The sequence below is a fragment of the Drosophila kikkawai genome, chromosome X (assembly GCF_030179895.1).
Source record: "Drosophila kikkawai strain 14028-0561.14 chromosome X, DkikHiC1v2, whole genome shotgun sequence".
Classification (NCBI taxonomy): domain Eukaryota; kingdom Metazoa; phylum Arthropoda; class Insecta; order Diptera; family Drosophilidae; genus Drosophila; species Drosophila kikkawai.
Window position 1 is genome coordinate 23,973,131 of NC_091733.1, and position 21,920 is coordinate 23,995,050.

Sequence of the window (21,920 nt, forward strand, 5' to 3'; positions counted from 1 at the left end):
GTGTGTTTCGCAGGATACGACAACAGCAACAACAACAATAACAACTCTATCGGTCTGCTGCCAAAAAACCGACAGCAAAATTATTGAAAATTCATTTAAATGTCAGCAATGTTGAGAAGCTTCAAATAAAAGAAGGAAAGAAAAAAAAAAGTATAAATAAAATGGCGCAACATGTCGTATGCGCAATATTAAATATTAAAACGTTTACATTATTAATAACAAACAGGCGGAAGGAGCTGAGACCTGCACACAGACAAAATTAAATTTCATTTCACAGCATAGAATCAACATATTTATGAGTGTTTTCTGAGTGCGAAAAGCAAACTGGGAATCGAATTGTAAATTAGAACTGAGGGGGGGGGGGGGGGGGGGGGGAAACGGCATACCAAAGAGAAAATTAGATCCACGATGCTTCCGAAAAACTGCAGGCAGGAAAAACAAAAGGAAAATCCGTGAAAATACTACCGCCAATGCGTATTTTGATTGGTTCTATTGAAGGTCCCCCTAGCTACCTGTTCGATTTGGAAAACCAAAATGGGTCTCGAAGATCAACTAAGTTGCTACCCTAACAAAACGCTTGTAAATCAAAGATCAACAAAATCACATTAAGCTGGGATAACATCATCGATAACCTGGAAAACCTGACAAAATAGGGGGTATTTGTAAGAAACGTTAATTACACAAAAAAATTAATAAATAAATAAAATTAATAAATAAATAAAATTAATAAATAAATAAAATTAATAAATAAATAAAATTAATAAAGAAATAAAATTAATAAAGAAATAAAATTAATAAAGAATTAAAATTAATAAATAAATAAAATTAATAAAGAAATAAAATTAATAAATAAATAAAATTAATAAATTAAAAAAAAATTCATAAAAAATAAAAAAAATAATAAATAAAAATAAAAAAAATAAAATTAAAAAAAAAAAATAAAATTAAAAATAGCCTAAGTTTCAATCATAGAAATTTTTATATATTTTTTCATTTCCCTTTAAAAATATATAGAAAACTTAAAAATGTATAAAAATACCACTAAATATAAATTAAGATTATAAAATAACCCAGTTGCAATCATAAAAATGTTGTATATGTTTTCATTCCATTTTAGCAAAGTTGCGCGTGGGCTTTTGAGGAAATTGAAATACCTAGCTTAAGCGTGGGATGCACTGGCATTGCGATGACAGCGGAAATCCTTTCCCTTCCGATCCGCTCCATTTCCGCGAAAAGAGAACTGTCATAAAAATCTGCGTATGCATTTGTCGAACAGCAAACCCACACTCCTCCCTCTCCTCTATCTGCTGGTCCAGTTTCTACGCCCCGTAAAATCCCTCATCGAAAAAGTTCATTTCAGTGTCATGTTTAAGGCTCGTAAAATCAACTCTCATGGCTGAGTTTTTCTTCTTTTATTTTTGGGATCCATTCCGTTCCGATTCGATTGCATAATATCAATATCAATTTCACAACATTTTCCCCACCAACACCCTTTCCGCTCATTGTTGTTCTTTGTATGGATATTACCCCAAAAAAAAAAAATGCTCCTTCATTCCCAGCCATAAGAGAACAATCTTTTCTGCTTTTCCCCATTTTCCATACAATGGGAGCTTGCTTGCTTTCTTTTTTTTTAGCGAGAAAGTGAGAAAAGGGCGACGTCAACGGGGCGTATGCGTAACGCGCACAATGCGAAAGACTAGAAAGCCAACAAAGAACAAAAAAAAAAAAAGAAAAAAAAGGGAAAGTGGGTACAACAAATTCCCTCTCATAAGCAGATATTAGATAACTGTAATTATTGATTGAGAAATTTGATTGAAATGTTATGGTTACATTTTTAAGGGTGCAAAAAAAAAAAACAGCGAGATTTGTTTTGTTTTCTTTTTATTATAGAATCTTTTTATATTAATTAATACAAATAATAAGCTTCAAAAATATATGAAAAGAATTTTTTTAAAAATGAATTAAATGTATTTTTAATTAAGTATTATTCATTAATTATTTTTATTATTATTTTACATTAAAAAAAGAGTTTACCAAAAGAAAATTTCTGCCTGAGCTATAACCCCCTCATTAATTTTTAATAACAATAATAATAATAATAATCTTTGGTTTGCTTTCCCGTCTTTTATTTAGTTTTTCTTGGCATAATTTTAACCTATTTCTGAGATATGCTTGTATCTGGGAATCTAGCCAAATCTAGGCATTATTTTCTGGCTTAAATTTCTTTGGGGCACAAAAACGTGTTGGCCAATCCCCCTACCCCCTTTCCACACCTGGTTTTTAGACCCATTTCAACCCCTCGCCAGGTTAACTGCTGCTGGAAATATGATTACAATGGTTGACAGACAAAAACGTCGTGCCAGGTGGGAAGGTTGTCAAAACGTATACATGTCCGACCGATGCGTGCGATTACCGTTTGGGTGGGTGGGGGTGGTGGGTTGGAAAATGGGTGGTAAAACGGGAGAAAAACTCAACATAAGCAGGTGTGTGTGGGTAAAAACGAGATTGTTTGTCTGTGGCATTGAAAATGTTTAAAGCCAGGTTAAGGGAGTTGTATTAAATCAAATTAATTTATAAAATAGATTTATTTAAAATATATAAATATATAACATAAATATATAAATATATATAAATGTATAAATATGAATTAAAATTTTTTTTTTTTGTAAACTAAAAATGCAGAAAAGAACAGGAAACAGTAAACCTTCTTGTTTACCTTAAAACATTTACGATGAGTTATTCAACTTAATTTGTTCTACACATACAAATTAACAATGTTAATATATAATTAGCAAATTCATTTAATTTGAATGTAAATAATTGCAGGATTAAGTAATACTCATAACTCCCACCCACTCTTATTCATTTTAAATGTCACAATCAATTTTAGTTTCAACTTAATAATCATTTAATCCCATGGAATTTAGATGTATTAATTTAGCTGACAAAGGGAATACCTAAATAGTTAACTCCCCTATTTATATATTATTTATATATTGTTGTATATATATTTCCTGCTAAATTTGCATTGGTTTTTTTTTTAGTCGTAAAACCGGCAATAAAGTTTAGCAAGTAAAAAACGTATATCAGAAACGCATTAAACTGCATTAATCTTGTCAGGATGGTAAATACCTGATGTAATGTGCATGTTTTTGGGTTTTATGTACGTTTGCATATATTTTCGTTAGCCGCCCTTTGTTTTTTTTCCTTGTGTTTTTGTTTTTCCTGCTTAACGACCAGGTTCGTAAAAAATTTTTGGTTGTACTCACGTATCGCTGCAACGAGAAAAAATGGAATCCAGTTAAAACAAAATGATTAATAAAATGCGAGGAAATCAATATTAAAGTAGATGGCAGATTTATGATGTTTATCCCAAATGTAATATATATTTTAATAATTTATAATATTATAAATATGGAATAATCCTGCGAAAAGATTATGAAATATATTTTGTAAATAAAATCATAAGAAGCACTGGTTATAAGTTATTCTTTATGTTATTTATTTATTATTTTATTATTATTTGAAAAAGGCTTCATTCCTTTAGATTTTTGTTGGAAATATATTTGGAAAAATATTAATTTAAGTAATTATAATATTTTTTAATTAGTTATAAGTTCGATTATTTAATAGAGTGTGAAAAATGTGACAAATATTAAGACAATTATATTTTCTCATACTCAAAAATGGTTGAAAAAATTAAAGCATTAAGGGAAATTCCCTTAAAGGACACAGGAACGTTTAACAAAAAAAAAAGAAAAGAAAATAAAAGCCCGTTGGCAAAGCACGGAACAAGGAAAATATAAATACCCTACAATTCATTGCGATTGAGAGGGTCACAACGATTTATCTGGATGTTGCGTAAAATTATTAAACACGTATTTTAAGAACCAGAATGTATTCTAAAGGTTTTTACCTAAAATACAATTTTTAAATAAATATGAAAGCAGCAAAAACAAATTTTTTTTATTGAAAAACACTTGACAAAATGTATAAAACCACATTTAAATTCTTAATATTTATATTTCCTGGTTTAAATAAAGGGTATAATTTATATCTTGCTAGTTTCTTTACATAATAATTCTTAGATTTTTATTTTCGTCTATTTTTTGTGCGTTTTGAACAATTTTACTTAAAATGTGGTGCCTCAAATGTGTTGAGTTTCTTTCTAGTTGCACACTCCCAAGTTTTACCCAAGTGTGGGGACTAAAATTTGGTTTGGGAGTAAAGGAATACACTAGGAAAAATAATGTTTAAAGTAAATAAAAAAAATATATAAAGGTGGGAAAAATCTTAAAAATTATTTGTTTGATTTTTATTAAGTTTTATTTAAGTGTTTCATTCTAAAAAAAAAAAATATAAAAATTTTTGAGCTATCTGTTATGGTAATAATTTTTTTTTTTTTTATTTGTTTTTTTGTTTTATGAATTTAAAGCAAAGTTTTAAAATGTTTTTAAATATTTTTTTTAGTTTTCAATTTAACTCTCCTGTTTCTCCTAGTGCAGGGCGTGTGTGCGTGTATAATAAGCATAACAGCTTGGCGCAACCTTGCTTTGGCTCCCGTCTAAAGCGACGCTGCAGGCATCACATATTTTTGCAAGCCACTAAAATGCGCGATTCAGAGCGACGCAAAATACACAAAAGCAAAAAACTTATAAAAAAAAAGCCTCAGCGGGGGCAGAAAAAAAAACCTCAGAGAAACACACACCCACACATATCAGGCAAAAATACATAGATACAAATGTCGAGCGGCACGCGAATGCAAGTGAAATATTTTTGGCTAGTTTTATGTCCTCAACTATAATACAAATAAAAATTAAAACAATTACAAATAAAAGTTAAAAATTAAATAAAAATTAAAATAAATAAAAAAATTAAAATAATAAAATAAAATAAACATAAATAAATATTTAAATAAATAAAAATTTAAATAAATAAAAATTTAAATGAATAAAAATTTAAATGAATCAAAATTTAAATAAATACAAATTAAAAAAAAAAATGCAGATAACAATTAAATAAAAAAAAAAAATAATATTTTAATAAATATATATTATTTATAAATATTAGTTATAAATATATTTTTAACATTTAGTTTAATGTTCCAAGAATCTATGCCAAATTCAGATTCAAATTCTGTCTTAAAATATAAATTTTAAAATATATACTTTGTATTATTTTAAAGGTTTTCGCCCAATATATATTTAAACTTTAAAATTGTAGTTTTATAATATAAAAAAAAAATAAATAAATAAAAAAAAGGCAATTATATTTCAATTAGAATTAAGACTAGCAAGTATAGAGCCAAAAAAGTGCACTTTAAGGTGAATGTTTCAAGCAACTTGAAAGCTTGCAGAGCAAAAATTTCTTTGCCAGCTACTGTGGCATTTTTCCCAGTTTTTAAATTTTCTTTTCCTTTTTTTTTTTTTTGTTTTTGGTAAGGCAAAAAAGATTTCAGGACATGCAGGATGCAGCAGCCGAAGCCGCCACAGAAAATCCCAGAGGGTCGTCAAGCTTCAGCTTCAGCTTCCAAACAGATGCTAAAATTTTGGCCAACATTAAAGCCGAGCTGCAACTTTTTTGACAGCCGGGGGAAAAAACAAGGGGAAAATAACAACAACAACAACAAAAAATGAAGATGGGGAAAAGCTACACATACATACACACATCACTTGTGTGTGTGCAACGGGAAAAACTTACTGTACTTGGGCAATGTTTTATGAGTTTCTGTGGCTTGTCAAAGGGGATGGTATGTCTCATAACCCAAAGATCTCAGATGAGTAGCACTCTCCTTTGAGCATTTTGCTTAAATGTTTATTCATATTTCATTTGTTATCTCTTGGGCCAGGTCAAAGGTCGCTAACTTTACTTAACATATCATTTGCATTTGCAAACCAAATGATTAATTGCCAGGTTTGGTAATTGAGCTCGAGACAGGTTTAATTTGAATATAGGAGAAGGGTATGAGAGAATTACTGGGAGAACATCATGAATAAATGGGAAAAATTTTTGATGATATTTTTAAATTTATTAAAAAATGTAAGTTAAAAAAAAGTAGAATTTATTGCCTAGCTCATTACCTAATTTAAAATATTTATTTCAATAAAGAAAATTAAAAAATTACATATAAAATCTAAATGAATTATTTAAAAAATTAAAAATTTAAATTTTCTGTTCTACAGTTATCACCACACCTTTACAGGTATGCATAGCCCATATATATTTTGAGAATGCATTTTAACGGCGAGACCTGCTTGATTTTCTGCACAATTAACTGAGTTGAAATGTAACCAAAAAAAATTGTAAATATTTACAGCCCCTCAAGGCGGGCGAAAACAGCTGGATGAAAGTGAAGGGTTAAGGGTAAGGGAACGACGGCGGGGGCGGGTACTGTTCAACCAGCAGGTGGGTCTATCCAGGTAATGGCTGACACCTCCATCAAAAGGATAAAAAGCCAACGTACTTCATTAATTTTAATTAAGCGCCCACAGCATGACAAAAACGTGAGACCAAAAAAGGCGAGACCAAAGGACGACAACGGCAGCAACAACAGCAGCAGCAACTGAATTGGGGGGAAATGGGGTGGGTGGGGGACATGGTAGGTAAAACCAGCGGGCGATGAGACTTCAAATAGGAAAGCCTCATAGAGAGGAACATTTAATACAAGATTTATAGAAATTTTGAATGATTTATAAATGAAGAAATAATCAAGATTTATACAAGTTTAAAATAATTTTTTTAAATATTATTTTTAAGTTTTTATTATATTATTTATTATTTCTTTTATCATATTAAATATTATAATTATTTTAAATATTACTTTGAATATTATTTTAAATATTTTAAAATTATTATTATATTTTTATTATTGCTATTAATAACTTAAATATTATAATTCTTTTAAAATGATTATTACATTTTTTATTATTTTTATTTAATATTTAAAAAATCTTTTTGGGGTTTTTAGCACATATAAAGAAATATAAACAAAAATATGCACTACAATTTCCAATAAACCGCAATTGTTATTTATTTTAACAATTTAAATTTAAATTTACCTAACCCAAAAATAAGTCCCATCTGTACGGCATATTTTACAAGTATCTATATTTAAATTTTGCCCAAATTTAGCACCCATTTGCTGCTTTCTTTTACCTTTTTCTTAGAATATGAAAACACTTTTCCGCGCTCTCGAAATGTCTCGTTTTTAGCGCCTGACAGACAGACAGACAGCGTTGTTTCCTTTTGGATTCTCCAGTTTCTCCAGCAAGTTTTAGTTTCCTACTTTTTGCCTTTATAAATTTATAAACATGCAGCAGAGCTGCTGCCGCTTCTACTATCCATTTTGACTTTTTGGCCAAAAAGCAACCACAAGACCTGAGATATTTCAACTCGCCTGCGGTCCCATTTTGTAGGCTATGATGGCATAATAAAGGCGGTTTTTTGGGGGGCAAAGTTAAACCCATGGAGGAGAATATATAGTACATATATACACATATTCCCATGCCATTGAAATTATCGGTTAAGGGGCACACAGGGAAGAGGCAAGAATTACGGATGAATAAAACCCTATGGCAAATATCAATTGAATGGAACAACCTACTATGTGTGTGTGTGTACACATAAATGCAATTCCAAGTTCTCCATCAGTTTTCAATTAAATGGTTTTTGGCAGAAAAGTTAACACGAAATTCAACAGGGAATTTTCCAAAGGTGAAGTGAAATATTTAAGGTAAATTGTGAATGAAGTTAAAATTCAAAGATAAGGCTTAATTTATTAAATTTAATAGGTATACAGAGACAATTGAAATTGTTTTAATAAATAAATAATTAAATAAAATATAAAACCATTTCCTTGTGGAAACTATATTCTTTATACATATATATACATTTTTCCCCGCGAAACCATAATTCCTAGAAAGAAGCCCCAAAAGCAACACCTAATCGAATTATGGCCGCTGAGCGCATAAATCGGATGAAATGAAACGATGGGGAAACCAACCGCGTGGTTGGAGGAGGCACAACACATAGTCACACTACTCACTAATCCAGCATTTCGATATCCTCATCGCTCTCCTCCTCGCCATCCTCATCCATTTCACCGTCTTCGTCATCGTAGAAACGCGCCTCATCGGCGGCATTCGATCCACCGAATCTCTCCTTGCTCCGCTCTCGGCTTCGACTTGGTTGCCCATTGCTGGCATTGCTATGAAGGCGACTCCTGGATGTCGTCGGCGAGTTGGAGGAACCGCGATTCCGGCGATTACGAGTGGACTGCACGGGCAGACCCACTCCCTGCTCCAGCTCCTCATCCTCCTCGTCGCTCTCGATCTCGATCTCATCAAGATCCCGCTGGCTAATGCTTCGTTCCGGCATTTTTTCTCTTGATCACTCGAAAAAAAACGTTATGATGGCAGTAAATTCAAGTAAGTAAGTCACTCGCCGCGATCTATGTGATGATGATCTGCGCTTTTTGTTTTTTGTCGCGATTTTGTTGCGAATTTATTATTCGACTTGCACCGAACGCACTCAAAACTGCAATTGGCGATGAAAGCGGCCTGGCAATTGGCAGCCGACACAAAGGGGACTTGCTGGGGCTTCCCACACATCGCGAGACCTTAACCAGAGGTGCCTGCTGGCCAGGTCTAATGGCTAATTCAATTAGGGCCTGTCACCAGGCAGAGCGGCAATAGCAAGGAGAACGGCTCGAAATGGTAGAAAGACAAGCTTTAGACTTTAAAAGTACCCTCCACGTGTTGGAATTCAATTAAAATACTTTAAAAAGTATGGAAAAAATGATCATATCGTCATAAAACTTTTTGTAGCATACTTTGAGACACATTTTAAAGAGATTTTCAAGCTCTAGTGGTTTTTGTATTTTTTTATTTGGAAAGAAAACTCTCATTTACAATTTGGAAACATACGAAATAATATTATCTGGAAATAAAGTCGGACTATAACCGTAAATTGTGAATAGACAGGACTTCAGTATGCTAAAAACCCTATAAAAAAAATAAGAATAAATAGAGTTTTGAAATATTAAAAAAAAAATGTATAAAAATAGCCAGAAACTATTATTTCATAAAATAAACTTTTGAAATATTATAAAAAAAATGTATACAAAATATTTAACATTTTTACTATATAAAATAAGCAAATTTACACAAAGAGTGTAAGTCTCAAGACTTGTTTATTGCATACTTTTAGATACCTTTTTTAAAGATTTGTTAAAGCAAAAACCTTAAAAAAAAATTATAAAACTAAGAAAAAGTGAAGTAAAATAAAATAAATAAAAAATATATATATCCTTTCAATTTTAAAACTACAGGGTATATTGAAAACAACCAAAGCGATGGTCACTCCCAAGAACACACTGTCCGTTTTGTCCGTAGTGTCCGTTCTTGTTCGCTCGGCTCGTTCTAGCCACTTTTCTTCATTCGAAAGCAAAGCAAATAATGTGGAAATGGGTCAGCGATTTTCGGGGGCGACATTGTGTCGATAGATAGGAAGGAAGAAAGGAAGGAAGCCCTTCGCACGTGCTGCTCACCTTTGTTAAATGCGGGGGGAAGAGGGGAAAGAAAGGTAAAGGGAAAGGGAAAGGTGACATCCGAATTCGCCACGTTCACAGGAAATGCCTGGCCGAGGCTGAATTGAATTGATGTAATCAAGTTCTCCTATTACTTAAATTGTGATTAAAACTATTTGCTGTGCTGGCTGTTACAGAGATTGATTGGTCATTTGATGCTGTGATTACGCATTTTCAAACAGTTGCCGTAATTGGCAACGATTAGATAAGCTTTTGGTAAATTAATGTAATTCTAATACAACTAGAGAATAATTAGTATTTAAATGAATGGAATTTTAATTAATTGAGAAATTCTATTTAATATTTAAAGTAATGAAATGTAAATAAAATGAGAAAAAGTGTCTAATGTAATTTATGATTGTAAATGTAGGTAATTTTATTAAGGATTATAAAATATATGTCTAAATATAATGATAATAAATAATAATTTAATATTTAAAATAATTGAATTGGGATAGTGTAATTATTTAATTTATGATTGTAAATTAAGGTACTTTTATTAGGGATTTCATGAGACTTGCAAGCTTTACAATTTAAAATATTTGTAAAATAAAAATAAATAAAAAAACGAGACAAAAACATTTTAAAAATCTATATAAAACTAATCTTAAAAAAAGGAAATTAAAAGAAACTAGTTCCAACCTTTATCTTTAAAGTTAAAAATAAAGTAATATAGGTTATTATTACTACTTATTCGATTTATTAATCAACCATATTTATTTTTAGTTTTGCTATTTATAGTTTGCATTGTTCGCAGTGCTCAGCTCGGCATTAGTTCCGTGTTTCAGCATTATTCTATTGATTTTCGAAGCTTGCGTGTCTTTGTCTGTGTCCGTGCTTTTTCTTTTAGCCACTTACAATATTAGCCAGCAACAGCGAAATTATTAACAATTATTGGCCCGACTGTTTCCGCTAATTCTGCTGCTGCTGTTTTTTTTTCTTTTTTTTTCTTTCTTCCAGAAAACCATAAAAAATTTAAATGAGCAGAGCCCGCAACGAGCTCGATTTAATGAGCCATTTCAATGCCGCGGAGCCTCTGCCTCTGGAATTGTAAGCCACCATCATCAATGGCGATGATGAAGATCCCAAAACAGGCAGGGAATATCAAAATATGTTATGCATCTTCATTTATTTCCAATCATTGCCTTTTTTTAATAAAACAGTGATATAAAAACAAAGTGATATAAAAAAAAATAAGAACAGGGGATTTAAGCTGTTAAAAGGTTTTTATATCTTATTTATAATATCTACACATATGTATAATAGGATATTATTTAGAAGAAATTAGGCATGTATTGAACTTCATTTTCAGCGAATTTCAATTGTAAGTTTAGGTTTTAAGTTTTTAAAAAATATTTTAAATACATAACAAATTCATATATCTTGGAAAAATTTCTGGGAAAAGTTTTAGATTTATAAACTTCTAAGATAATTTTAAATATAGGCATATTTTTTTTAAATTTAATTAATTTCATTTCATTTTTAGTAAATAATATTTTAAAAAAATACCGAAAAAATAAATAAAGTGCCTTAGAGATTCCTTTTTATTGAATTTTAAGTCAAAGCTCTTTTAAAACCGAAAATACAAAATTAAAATATTTAAAAACTTCCTTCCTTTTCTGTGAATATTGTACCAAAATTTAAATATAATCATATGATAAACATGAAAGTTATCAAACAATAAAGTAGCAACGTTTTATCTTCTCCCCTTTGCACATTAAACTATATCTAAAGCCCCTCCTAAATTCCTTACTCAGCTTAAAAACTGTTAAAATCTGAAACTGCAATAAATCTGTCTGCAAGACAGATTGTTTGAAAAATAAGTTAAGACTCTGATTACCCCAAATTGATATATATATATCTACATTTAATGACCTCAAAAACGGTGCTCTTAATGGCAATTAATCTTCTCCTTTGACAACGTTTTGCCAAAGTCCCGATTGGTTGAGGCGACCTCCCAGGGGGCGAGTTAATTATTTTAATGCACATTATATATATAGAAGTCGTTGCACCAACGCATTGGAACGTCAATTTCTGTTTTAATTACGCCGCCGTCCGATGAGTGACGAATGCCGGCTAGCGACGAGCTAATAATGGACGAATGTCAATGCCAAGGGCGAGCGAAACTTGTGCCGGCAACTGTGACGAAAACAACCGGCGACGATGGCCAGTGAAGCAATAAAAAGAAATACGAAAAAAATACAACAAATAATAATAAAACATCGCCACGAGCAAGACACCAAGAAACAACAAAAAAAAGAAATAAAACCAAAAAAGGTGTCAACCGAGACAGCCTTCAATAAAAAATCTCTAGCTAAAAATAAAAAAGTAAGAGTATGCGGAAGAACGAGAGGAAGTCGAAAACCTTTGTTTTAAAATAAAAATACCATTAAAAAGATTTTAAAAAATAGTATAGCCCCATAAAAAAGCTGTAACTTTACTTTAGAATACAAATAAATTAGGAAATAGTTTCTTATTAATTATTTAAAAATGTTTGAAAAAAATTAGTAAAAAAAGAAAGGTTTTAAAAAATCATAACTAAGTCTAAAATGAATTCGGTATGCGGTGTTATGTTAGTTTTAATTGGGTTAACAAACTTTATTTAACATCTAAGAAATTTAAAAAAATTTCCAATTTTGAAAATATAAAATTTGTAATTTAAAAAAAAAAAAACAAATGTAAATTGAAAAATACTACTTTTTACAATACTCTATATATTTTTTTTATATATACATTAAATATATATTTTTTTAAGATGCCCATATTCCTAGGCCCGATATCAGTAAGCCAAATCTGTGTGTTTTTTGGACAGAAAAGGAACCAAACGACCAAGTCAACGAACAGCACGGCACTCGAGGCGGCTCCCTCCAAATACAGAATAAATAAACTATAAATACAAATCCGCGCTGGCAGCCAAAAGAGGTAGCGCACACAGAAAATAAAGCGGTAACAATGGCAATAATCATAGTTAAGGCAGTCGTGTGTTAAGCGCCAATAGAAATGCGAAACAATTAAGCCCCAATAAGAGTCGGAGCAAATAAGCGCAGTCTCAAACACACAAAAACAAAGAAAACGGTCAAACCCACAAACAAAATACTCGTTAAATGAAAAAAAATACAATAAATACAATAAAAAATAGTACATAAAAAGGAGAAGGTAAATAATGATTCCATGATAAGAGCAGAGAGTACAGTAAGGGCAAGGAGCAAAGGGCAGGAAACATCAATACAAAACGTTGAACCCAGCGGCGGAGGTCATTCAGAAATTAATTAATATAATTTATATTTTCATTAACAGCGGGAAATTAGGTATAAAAGAGGCGACTTTAATTCTAAATACTTATAATTGTGTTCAATTTAAAAACCTAACTAGCTGTAATGCTAGATTTTTGAAAAATCTATACAAATTTCTCAGTAATTTTCTCATAAAAATTTATATTTTTTTTAGTTTTTAGCTATTTATATTAATTTAAAAATTTTTTTTTAATTTTATTTTCTTAAAAAAAATTATAAATATTAATGTACATACAAATATACGCATTTTTTATTTTAATATTTTTTTTAAATGGTGTAGATTTCAGTTTCTTATAAAAAAATTATAAAAAAATATATGTGCAAATATACGCATTTTTGCAACAATTTGATGATGATAGTAAATGAAGATAATTATCATCACTTGCGGGGCGCCCGCGTTCTTATCAGTTGGAAATGTTCCGCACTTATCAGGGCCCAAAAGCAAACACTACTAATTTTTTTTTTTAACCAGCGTTAAACAAGACAAATTATTACAGATGCCAAGGTGTGCTAAAGACACTTGAAATATTACAAAACAAAATAGCATTTGAACTTCAACTGCTTGAAGGTAAGAGGTTTAAATACAAATATTTTCAATTATATAGGTCAGATATATAAAACAGAATATCAATTTATCAAGATCTCGAGAATCTTATTAAAAAACCTGATGAAAAATTGCCTCAATAAACTTTTATTTAAAATAAGCATATATACAAAGCTACATTTGTACATACATATTTTTTTTTATCGAATCAACAACAAATTAAGCTCCAATTTAATTTCAATAAGTTTCCAACCTTTTCATCCTTCTCTTTCGCTCTCAATTAGCAAGCGAAAGCAGGCAAAAGCAAGTTCAAGGCCACGATCACATCGATGACACTCCCTCTCCCTCTCTTCTTCTCTCTCTCTCCCCCATCGCTCTTTCCATCTCCGTCTCTACCTTACTACCTTTCTCTTTTTTTCGCTTCACTGACTCACCTGAAACTGTGCCGTCGATGCTGTTGCTGCTGATGTTGCTGCTGCTCCTCTGCTGGCTTTGACAGCTCCGCTGCGTAGGTGTCTGCGGTGGCAGCAACCTCTGACGTCACCGGGCGGTAAATCAAAGGCTTTACATTGCGTTCAAAATCGTCCAGAAAGACGACATCGTGGACGGGAATAATGCGATGATCGCTCACGTTAAAGTGCAGATCCCGAAAAGGACCGTTAAATAGGCAGCGAAGCGGTGAGGTCACCAGCACTGAGTCCTCAGAAGGTAACTGTAAAGATATAGGAAATATATAGGAAATATATAGGAAATATATAGAAAATATATATTAAATATATACCAACTATAATGCACATTTTTCTTAAATAAAATGGTTTTTTAAGGCTAAACTTTATCTTTTTTTTTGTATCCTTAGATGTAAGAACTAAAATAGTTAATGTAAGTTAAAATAATATTAAAATTATTCAAATTAAATTTTAAAAATATCATATTTATATTTTACTTTTTATATATCATACAAATTCTTTTTATACATTAATGTAATGATTATATTAATTTAGTCCGTTTTAACCTTTTTAAAAGCAAATATATTTTTTCGGAGGAAAAACAGTAACAATAAAATCCTATATTTAGGTTAAAATGATGAATCAAAAATGTTTGCACACAACAAACAGTGAGAGGAACTCGCTAATTATCACATAATATTTAAGCATACCCCAGGTCATGCTAATTATCAGCGCTGCTGGTAAATACACCCAAATGATGGAATTTTTATCATTTTCATATTTTTAGCTTTATCTTTTTTACATTTCAAAGATACCATTATATCACAGATAAGAAAGTTTAATAAAAATGCCTTTTGTTTTAATTTAAATTGAAATAAAATTAAAATTAATTAAAAGCAGTATCTTTTTCAATTTTTAATATTTTAGAAGACAGAATAATTTATTTATTTAATTTATTATTTATATTTTAAATTTTATTTTAGCAAAAATGGTTACAATATTAAACATATTTTAGTCATTCTATTTATTGTTTTGTTTTTTTTTTTTGTAACTCTTTAAAACCTAAGGTTTTTGTATTTACTAAAATTTTTGTTTTATTTAAATATTTTATATTAATATTTTTTAATTAATTACATTTTTCACCTTGATTTTGCCATTGGTAGCTGAGAACATTTGAGGAGATTTGCGATGGAGAAATAATCGATTTTAAAAATACGAATAACAATAAGATGCCAAGATACGACAAGCAAATTAAATGAAATGCACCACACACACGCATACATTGACACGAATGAAGACACGTGCGCGCACTTGCGTGTGAGTGTGAAAGAAGAACGGACAAGAAGAAGACGAAAACTTTCGACACGCGTTGGGCCTGGATTTTGTGTTTTAGTTTTCCCTTCTGATTTTCTTTACTACTTTTCACTTAAACTTTACTTTGATTTGTCTTTATCACACTTTGTTCGCCTGTTCTTGTTGTGCCTTTACATTTTGTTGCATTCTTTGCCAATTTTTGCTCATTTCCTTTCTCAACGTTACTGTTATTCGGGAATCTTTGGGTCAATTTTCACTTTACTCGTTGGAGTCTTTTTCAATTGGGAAACACGCACAGAAAAACACGAAAAAAAAAACAACTAAAACGCGAACGCGACTTGCACAATTGAAATTAACAACAAATTAGGCTGCGTCTGCGCTTTCAATCGCTGCCCAAACAAAAAAAAACGCGATCCCAGACTTTTTTGTTTTTGTTCTGCCGACGCCGCGCTCTTAGTGGTGGGCGCGTGCCTGTGTTTCTTCGCACGACACTCACGAAACGAGCTTTAGAGATCACGAAGTGAACCGATACAACCGATCAGCTTCGATAACCCAGTTTGTCTAGCAAAGTTCCACACCCCTGGCTTTGGCTTTTCATTGGTCATGTTGGACTTTACCCAATTTCATCACCTTTTTTTACAATATTTTATTAATGTTTTTCCTTTTTTTTTTTACATTTTAATGTAAAAAAACGTAAATTCCTGCACCTTTTCTTTCTATTTATCTGTAATCCACATGCAGTATTTTTTTTTTGGGTAGGATACTAAACTATCGATAAAAGCAACCGCCGATCAGGGGCTTCACCGTTTTTGGTGGAATGCCATCTGGTCACACTGGGTATCTTTCACAAATAAAACGCTAAGACCGGGCCTTAAATTACTCAAATTAAAGTCTTAACAGAAAAAAAACTTACTAACTGGTGCATTATCCAAACGGGTAAGTGTAGCTCTATGCCAAAACTATTCGTTTATTGTAAACATTGCAGAAATTCGATGTGAAAAACAGTTAGGCGCTGTTTGGTGCACACACACACACACACATACAGGCATGCGGCCTTCGGCTTCTGTGCGTGTGAACAAATGTTTTTGTTAATTAAGCGGCAAAAACAAGCCACAAAATAGGAAAATGCACAAATATCTTAAAGTTGCAATTGTTTTTCAAGTGCCTTTAACTAGGTAAATGTGTTTTCGTTAAGGGCTGCCCCTTAGTTGAACTACCGCAAGTTGGGCAAATAAAAAACAAAATATTGCGTTGGTAGTGGTGGCTCGTGAGAGAGGGAGAAAGGGAGATGGTTGGGAAGGATGCACACAGAATCATATTTTTCGTCTTTTTCATTTTCGTTGATTCATGAAAATTCTCCTCTTTTTTTTGCAGAATTGTCAAAATCGAGAAAAAATAAACTTTGATAGAAAGACAGGCGCATAAAACCCACATCAGCAGTCTCGGACTTCAAATAAGCAAACGGCAGAGTAAGAAAAAAAGAGGTTAGCTATGATATTTCAAAGTTTATTTTATGGCAGAATTGGGAATTTTTGAGTAAAAATAGTTTATAGGAAAAACAACAATAAAATATATATCAGAATATATATCCCATAATGATCTCCAGTAAAATCAGTCTTGTAAAATTATTAATAATAACAATTAAACATTATTTCGCTCCAGAGAACATCATGTCCCACACAATCCTATTGGTGCAGCCGGGCGTTCGTCCGGAAACGCGCACCTACTGCGATTACGAGAGCGTAAACGAGTGCATGGAGGGCGTCTGCAAGATCTACGAGGAACATCTGAAGCGTCGCAATCCAAATACACCAACAATCACCTACGATATCAGTCAATTGTTTGATTTCATTGACACACTGATGGACATTAGCTGCATGGTGTATCAGAAGAGCACCAACACCTATGCCCCATATAACAAAGACTGGATCAAGGAGAAGATCTATGTGCTGCTGCGTCAGGCGGCCTTTAGCCCCAATGCCTAGGATACCAAAATAATAATAATAATAATAACGTAATCAACCAGCAGTTAAACTAAGAGACACAATTTAACTTAACGGAAGACGATGAACACACCAGCCGTATGAGGAAGCCTTGGAGCAAATGGAAGACACAACATCCCCCAGAGTCCTGCTGCTGACGACACCAACAAAACACAAAGAGAAGATGCAACTGTTTAACTTAGAAATGGAAAACCCTACTTTACAAGTACTAATATAATGTATATATACACTCAATTGACGACCATGTGTTTTAAATGAATAGTTGTGTTCGTTATTGTACTTCTGGTTAATAATACTCTGGCTCCAAAAAACCAATTTGGGTTGAAAACACTGCAAATATTGTCCCATCTGCTTCCTATGCTAATTTTTGTTTGTAGTCTTGGATAATAAAAACAAGAATGTTCTGTAACATTTAGGTATACCTAAACAGTTTTGTTACTTTTTTAGTGGGCCAAAAATTAAATAATTTTGATGTTAAACTATCGAAACAGATGAGGAAATTCAGGAGATTGAGATTTGATTTTGAATTTGTATATAAAATGTTTCGATAAATCAAAGTTTATAATGAATTTTAAATATTTTTTAAATAATATTTAACTTTATTATTAATTATTTAAAAAAAAAGACACATTTATTATTGATATTTTTCGATAATATTTACATTTTACATGTGAAAATCGATATTTTTCGATATATTATAAAGTACATTACCTTTATCGATATATTATTTCATTCTCTCTCTCGATATATGTAAAATCTTTACCCGGCTTTACTGTTTCAAGCTCTTTGAGCCAATTTACAGCCTCATGCCTTGAGTTTTAGTGTTTATTTAGCTCTTAAAATGCTCTCGGCATTTGTGCATAAGTCAACAATTATAATAGTTTACGGCAACTGAAATCTTCCACTCACTCGATCAAACGAAACGAAATACAGACCCCCTCCCCCCATCTGGGGTTAAGAATATAAACCCCGTTTAACCACTGAGAGTTCCGGCCGGCGTTTTTTATGGCCAAATATTAAAGGCCCGAGAGAAGAACCTTTGCCCGCAGATATAGTTGCTTGGGAATGACCTTGTCACCGCGGCATCTGTTATCCAATATCCCCCCCTAGCCGCATATATGGGGGAGATTCGATACGATCTCTGGGGCCGGGTTTTTCGAATCGGTTGGCTGCGCGCTGCTGCATTGAACTTGGCATGCGATATTTAATTAGCCCCGCCGCGGCAGCATTTCATTTAATATGAGTGTAGAGTAACCCGTCAGCAGAAATTTGCGATTCCGCAGGTGTACATAATAGATATAGAGCTAGGAAATACCCATTATTAAATAGAAAATAAAATATATATATATGAAGGCGTGAGGGAAATTGCTGTGGTTTTTTTATATGGAATTATTTTTGTTAATTATTTAAATTTGCTTTGATATAGGATAATATTTATAAACAAAAATGCATAGAAAAAACTATATATATATAGGAAATTGCTATGGTTTTCAAATGCAATTATTGTAATTAATTAAAATTAATTTATTTGAATTTATTTTGATATTAAATAATGTATTATTATCGTTACTATTTATTTAATTTAATTCTTTCTAGCTGGAAAATATTTAAAGTTTTCGATATTTTTGTTTGAAAACCCCGATTTTAAATCGATTAATATAAGGTTTTTTTATAAACCCATAATTATAGAGAAAAAAAATACGGAAATTGCTATGGTTTTTAAATAAAATTATGGTAATTAATTAATTTAATTTTACTTTGTTATTAGATAATATTTATAAACATTATACAATTTTTCTTTTTTTTAAATCCTTTAAATTTCTAACTAGAAAAAATTAGTTTTCTATGTTTCTATGTTTTAATAAAAAAAGTTAAAACTATTGTAATTAATTAAAATTAATGATTTAGATTAATATTGATATTAGATATTATTTATAAAAAAAAGTTTTATGAATCTTGAATGTCTTTTAGCTGGAAAATAATTCAATTTTCTATATTTCTATGTAAAAAAAAAAACAATTTAAATTGACCTATTAAAATATTTATATTTAAATAATTATATTAAAATATTTATATATATTTAAATTTAAATAATTATATTAAAATATTTATATATATTTATATTTAAATAATTATATTAAAATATTTATATTTAAATGTTTTAATATAATTATTTATTATTTAAGGATTTTAATTACAAAAAAAAAAAAAAAACCAAGTGCTTATAGAATGTATATTCCCTGCAACTCCACAGATTTTCTGTAGCACAAAACTGTAGCTCTTAGCAAAAAATTGTTTATATAGTTTTTTCTGTTCTTTTTGTTTTTGCACAATATTATATCAAACTGGTTTTGTTGTTGCAATGCCGCCGCATTTTCAATGTCAAGCTCCCCAGTGGCAGCCGCCTTTTTTGGTCAGAATGCAAAAAGAGGGAGAAGGCAGCCACAAAGCTATTTCTCGCTTCAACCAACAAACACAATCTCTGGGGCTTCTTATTTTTTTATCAATTTCGTAAAATTCTATTCTTAAACGGAATTACAAACGTAATTAGCTAAAAATTAAGGACTTTAACAGCTAAGGAGGGGGAGGAAGATTTGTGGGTGGACCTGGCTAATAGCGACGCAGCCGCTGGGCCTCAGCCTCAGCCTCCACTTCATACTCGTACTCCACCTCCAATTTCGGCTTCGAGCGGCGTTTCTTGGGGGATTTGGTGTCCTTTTTGCTGATCGATTTCGATTTTGATTTCTTGCCGGGCACTTGGATGTCCTGTTTTGTGGTAATTAATTTATTTCGGGTTTTAGTTTTGTGATTTTTTTTTTTTTTTTAATTTTTAAGATTTTTTGGTAAATTTTAAACTGGAGCTAAAAACTTTACGCGCACACTGAATGGGAAAAACAGCAACTGAATGGAAAAGCAAACGGAGAGCTAGCTCGAAAGCTCGCACAGCTTCTCAGGCGGTGCGGAACTTGTTTACTATTTATTACTAATTATGGTAATTTTTTAAAAAGTTATTCGCAAGCAGGATCTTTAAATAAAAGTACAATGATTGTTTTAAAAACAAAAAAATAATAATTTAGAGGTTTTTTGTACTAAATTGGATTTTTAAAAAATATTACCATGAATTTTTCTCTTTAAAAAATATTTAATAAATTTATTTCAAAAAGAAACCCTTGTTTTATATTTAAAATAACATTTTTTAAAAGGTTTTCTGTACTAAATTGAATTTTAAAAAATACCACAAAATATTTAAAAATATATATTATAAAAAAAAACCCTATCCTACTTTCAAATTCAAAATAAAAATAGTTAAAATATTTGCTGTACCAAAATTAAGTTATTAATTAATCTTTATCTCTCTAAAAAATATAATTTCGAAAAAAAAAGCCCCTCAAACCCTCTTATATTCAAAATAAAAATATTTCAACGATTTTCTAAACCTAAAAAACTCTTTAAAAAATTATTTAAAAATATATTATTCGAAAAAATAAACCCTAAGAAATTGCCAAAAATCTGTTACGAAAAATTCTACGTAATCCAAGTGATATCTTACCTCAATATCATCAGTATCCGCATCATCGTCTTCATCAGACTCGCCGAAATCACTGCCCATTTCCACCTCCTCGCGCCGGCCAGAGTCACTTTCGTAGTCATCCTCCTCATCATCATCATCATCGTCGGTGTCGGCTTCCACAAACTCCTCACGCAAAAGATCCCTGCTTGGTTCTTCCCCATCCTCCACCTCCATTTCGTGCTCCAACTCCTGCTCCTCCTCATCCTCCTCCTCGTCCTCCTCCTCATCCACACGCTCCGCCTCCAGAGCCTTATTAAAGGCCGTCTGTGAGAAATTGTAAATGTCACGGTATGTGCCATGCTTCAGACGCTCCATCAGCGCCTTCTCAATATGATTATCGATCTTGGCTGCCACCAGAGCCTTCTCCTCGCGCCTCGCCTCACGTCGCTCAATCTTGGTGGACAGCGGAACAATCAACTTCTGGCGTCGCAACTTCAGTTTTCTCATTCGCATCAGATACTGAGTGATCTTCAGGAAACGCTGCTTGTTCTTGGCAATCATATATTTGGGCCAGAAGACGAGATTCTCGTTAATCTGTTCAATGGCCTTCTCAAAGTTCCGCGACAGCTTGATCCTTTCCCACATTTTGCTGGGCATATGCGATCTTTCGGCCGTTTTGATAAATAAATAGATGATGCCCTTGTCCTCGCGTACGGTGGCATACTGCGAATTGGCCAGGGGGCAGGTGCGTCTGGTGCAGAGACCCGTCAGGTTGTACTCATGGCGGCAGAAGGTGCGAGTGTCCGTTCTGAAAAGAGTTTCAATTTTAATTTAAATTCATGAAAGAATCTGATTTACATTTAAGTTAAAGTTTGAAAAGATCAAAGCTAGTCTTTAGAATTAGCAAGTTTTTCAATTGTTGTTACTGTATTTATAAAAATTAACAACTAAAAAACTCACTTGACTTTGTGCGAGCAAAACGATTTGTTGATGATGCTCCAAACCACCTGGAAATAGATATTTGTTAAATGGTTTTAACATGAGACAAAGACAAACTCACATCGTCGTGCTGCATGTTTAGTTTTTAGCTTAGTTTTTTTAGTTTTAAATTAAAAATGGGAACACGTGCAGCGAACGCCGCGTTAAAAGAAAAACATATGGTTTGCGATTGCTTGATAGGCAGGGTTATCGATTGAGATGAGCTATCGTTAAGCCTTAGCGGT

General features: G+C 31.7%; 2 protein-coding genes across 6 annotated transcripts; one reads left to right on the forward strand and one right to left on the reverse strand.

Annotated features, from left to right (window-relative positions):
- Positions 1-13,996: 13,996 nt before the first annotated feature.
- Rbm13 (RNA-binding motif protein 13) lies at positions 13,997-21,880 on the reverse strand. 2 transcript variants are annotated; one of them, XM_070288464.1, is made up of 5 exons: positions 21,758-21,880; positions 21,658-21,704; positions 20,737-21,505; positions 19,793-19,952; positions 13,997-14,135 (listed from the first exon to the last, which is right to left on the reverse strand). In XM_070288464.1, the coding sequence occupies exons 1-4, from the start codon at positions 21,770-21,772 to the stop codon at positions 19,797-19,799; spliced, it is 987 nt and encodes a 328-aa protein (XP_070144565.1). In that variant the 5' UTR covers positions 21,773-21,880; the 3' UTR covers positions 13,997-14,135; positions 19,793-19,796. The 2 variants fall into 2 exon arrangements, with proteins under 2 accessions (XP_070144565.1, XP_017035195.1); XM_017179706.2 differs by lacking the exon at positions 13,997-14,135 and having other exon boundaries at positions 19,670-19,952; positions 21,758-21,878.
- e(r) (enhancer of rudimentary) lies at positions 15,969-17,613 on the forward strand. Of its 4 annotated transcripts, none has more exons than XM_017179714.3 (3): positions 15,969-16,119; positions 16,558-16,667; positions 16,846-17,613. In XM_017179714.3, the coding sequence occupies exon 3, from the start codon at positions 16,854-16,856 to the stop codon at positions 17,166-17,168; it is 315 nt and encodes a 104-aa protein (XP_017035203.1). In that variant the 5' UTR covers positions 15,969-16,119; positions 16,558-16,667; positions 16,846-16,853; the 3' UTR covers positions 17,169-17,613. The 4 variants fall into 4 exon arrangements, with proteins under 4 accessions (XP_017035203.1, XP_017035204.1, XP_017035205.1 ...); XM_017179715.3 differs by having other exon boundaries at positions 16,558-16,652; XM_070288466.1 differs by lacking the exon at positions 15,969-16,119 and adding an exon at positions 16,340-16,358.
- Positions 21,881-21,920: the final 40 nt, after the last annotated feature.

Coding starts and splice junctions, on each gene's coding strand:
- Rbm13 (XM_070288464.1), bottom strand. Junction 21,506..21,657: donor TTTTGCTCGCACAAAGTCAA/GTGAGTTTTTTA, acceptor AACTCTTTTCAG/AACGGACACTCGCACCTTCT. Junction 19,953..20,736: donor CGGATACTGATGATATTGAG/GTAAGATATCAC, acceptor ACCACAAAACAG/GACATCCAAGTGCCCGGCAA.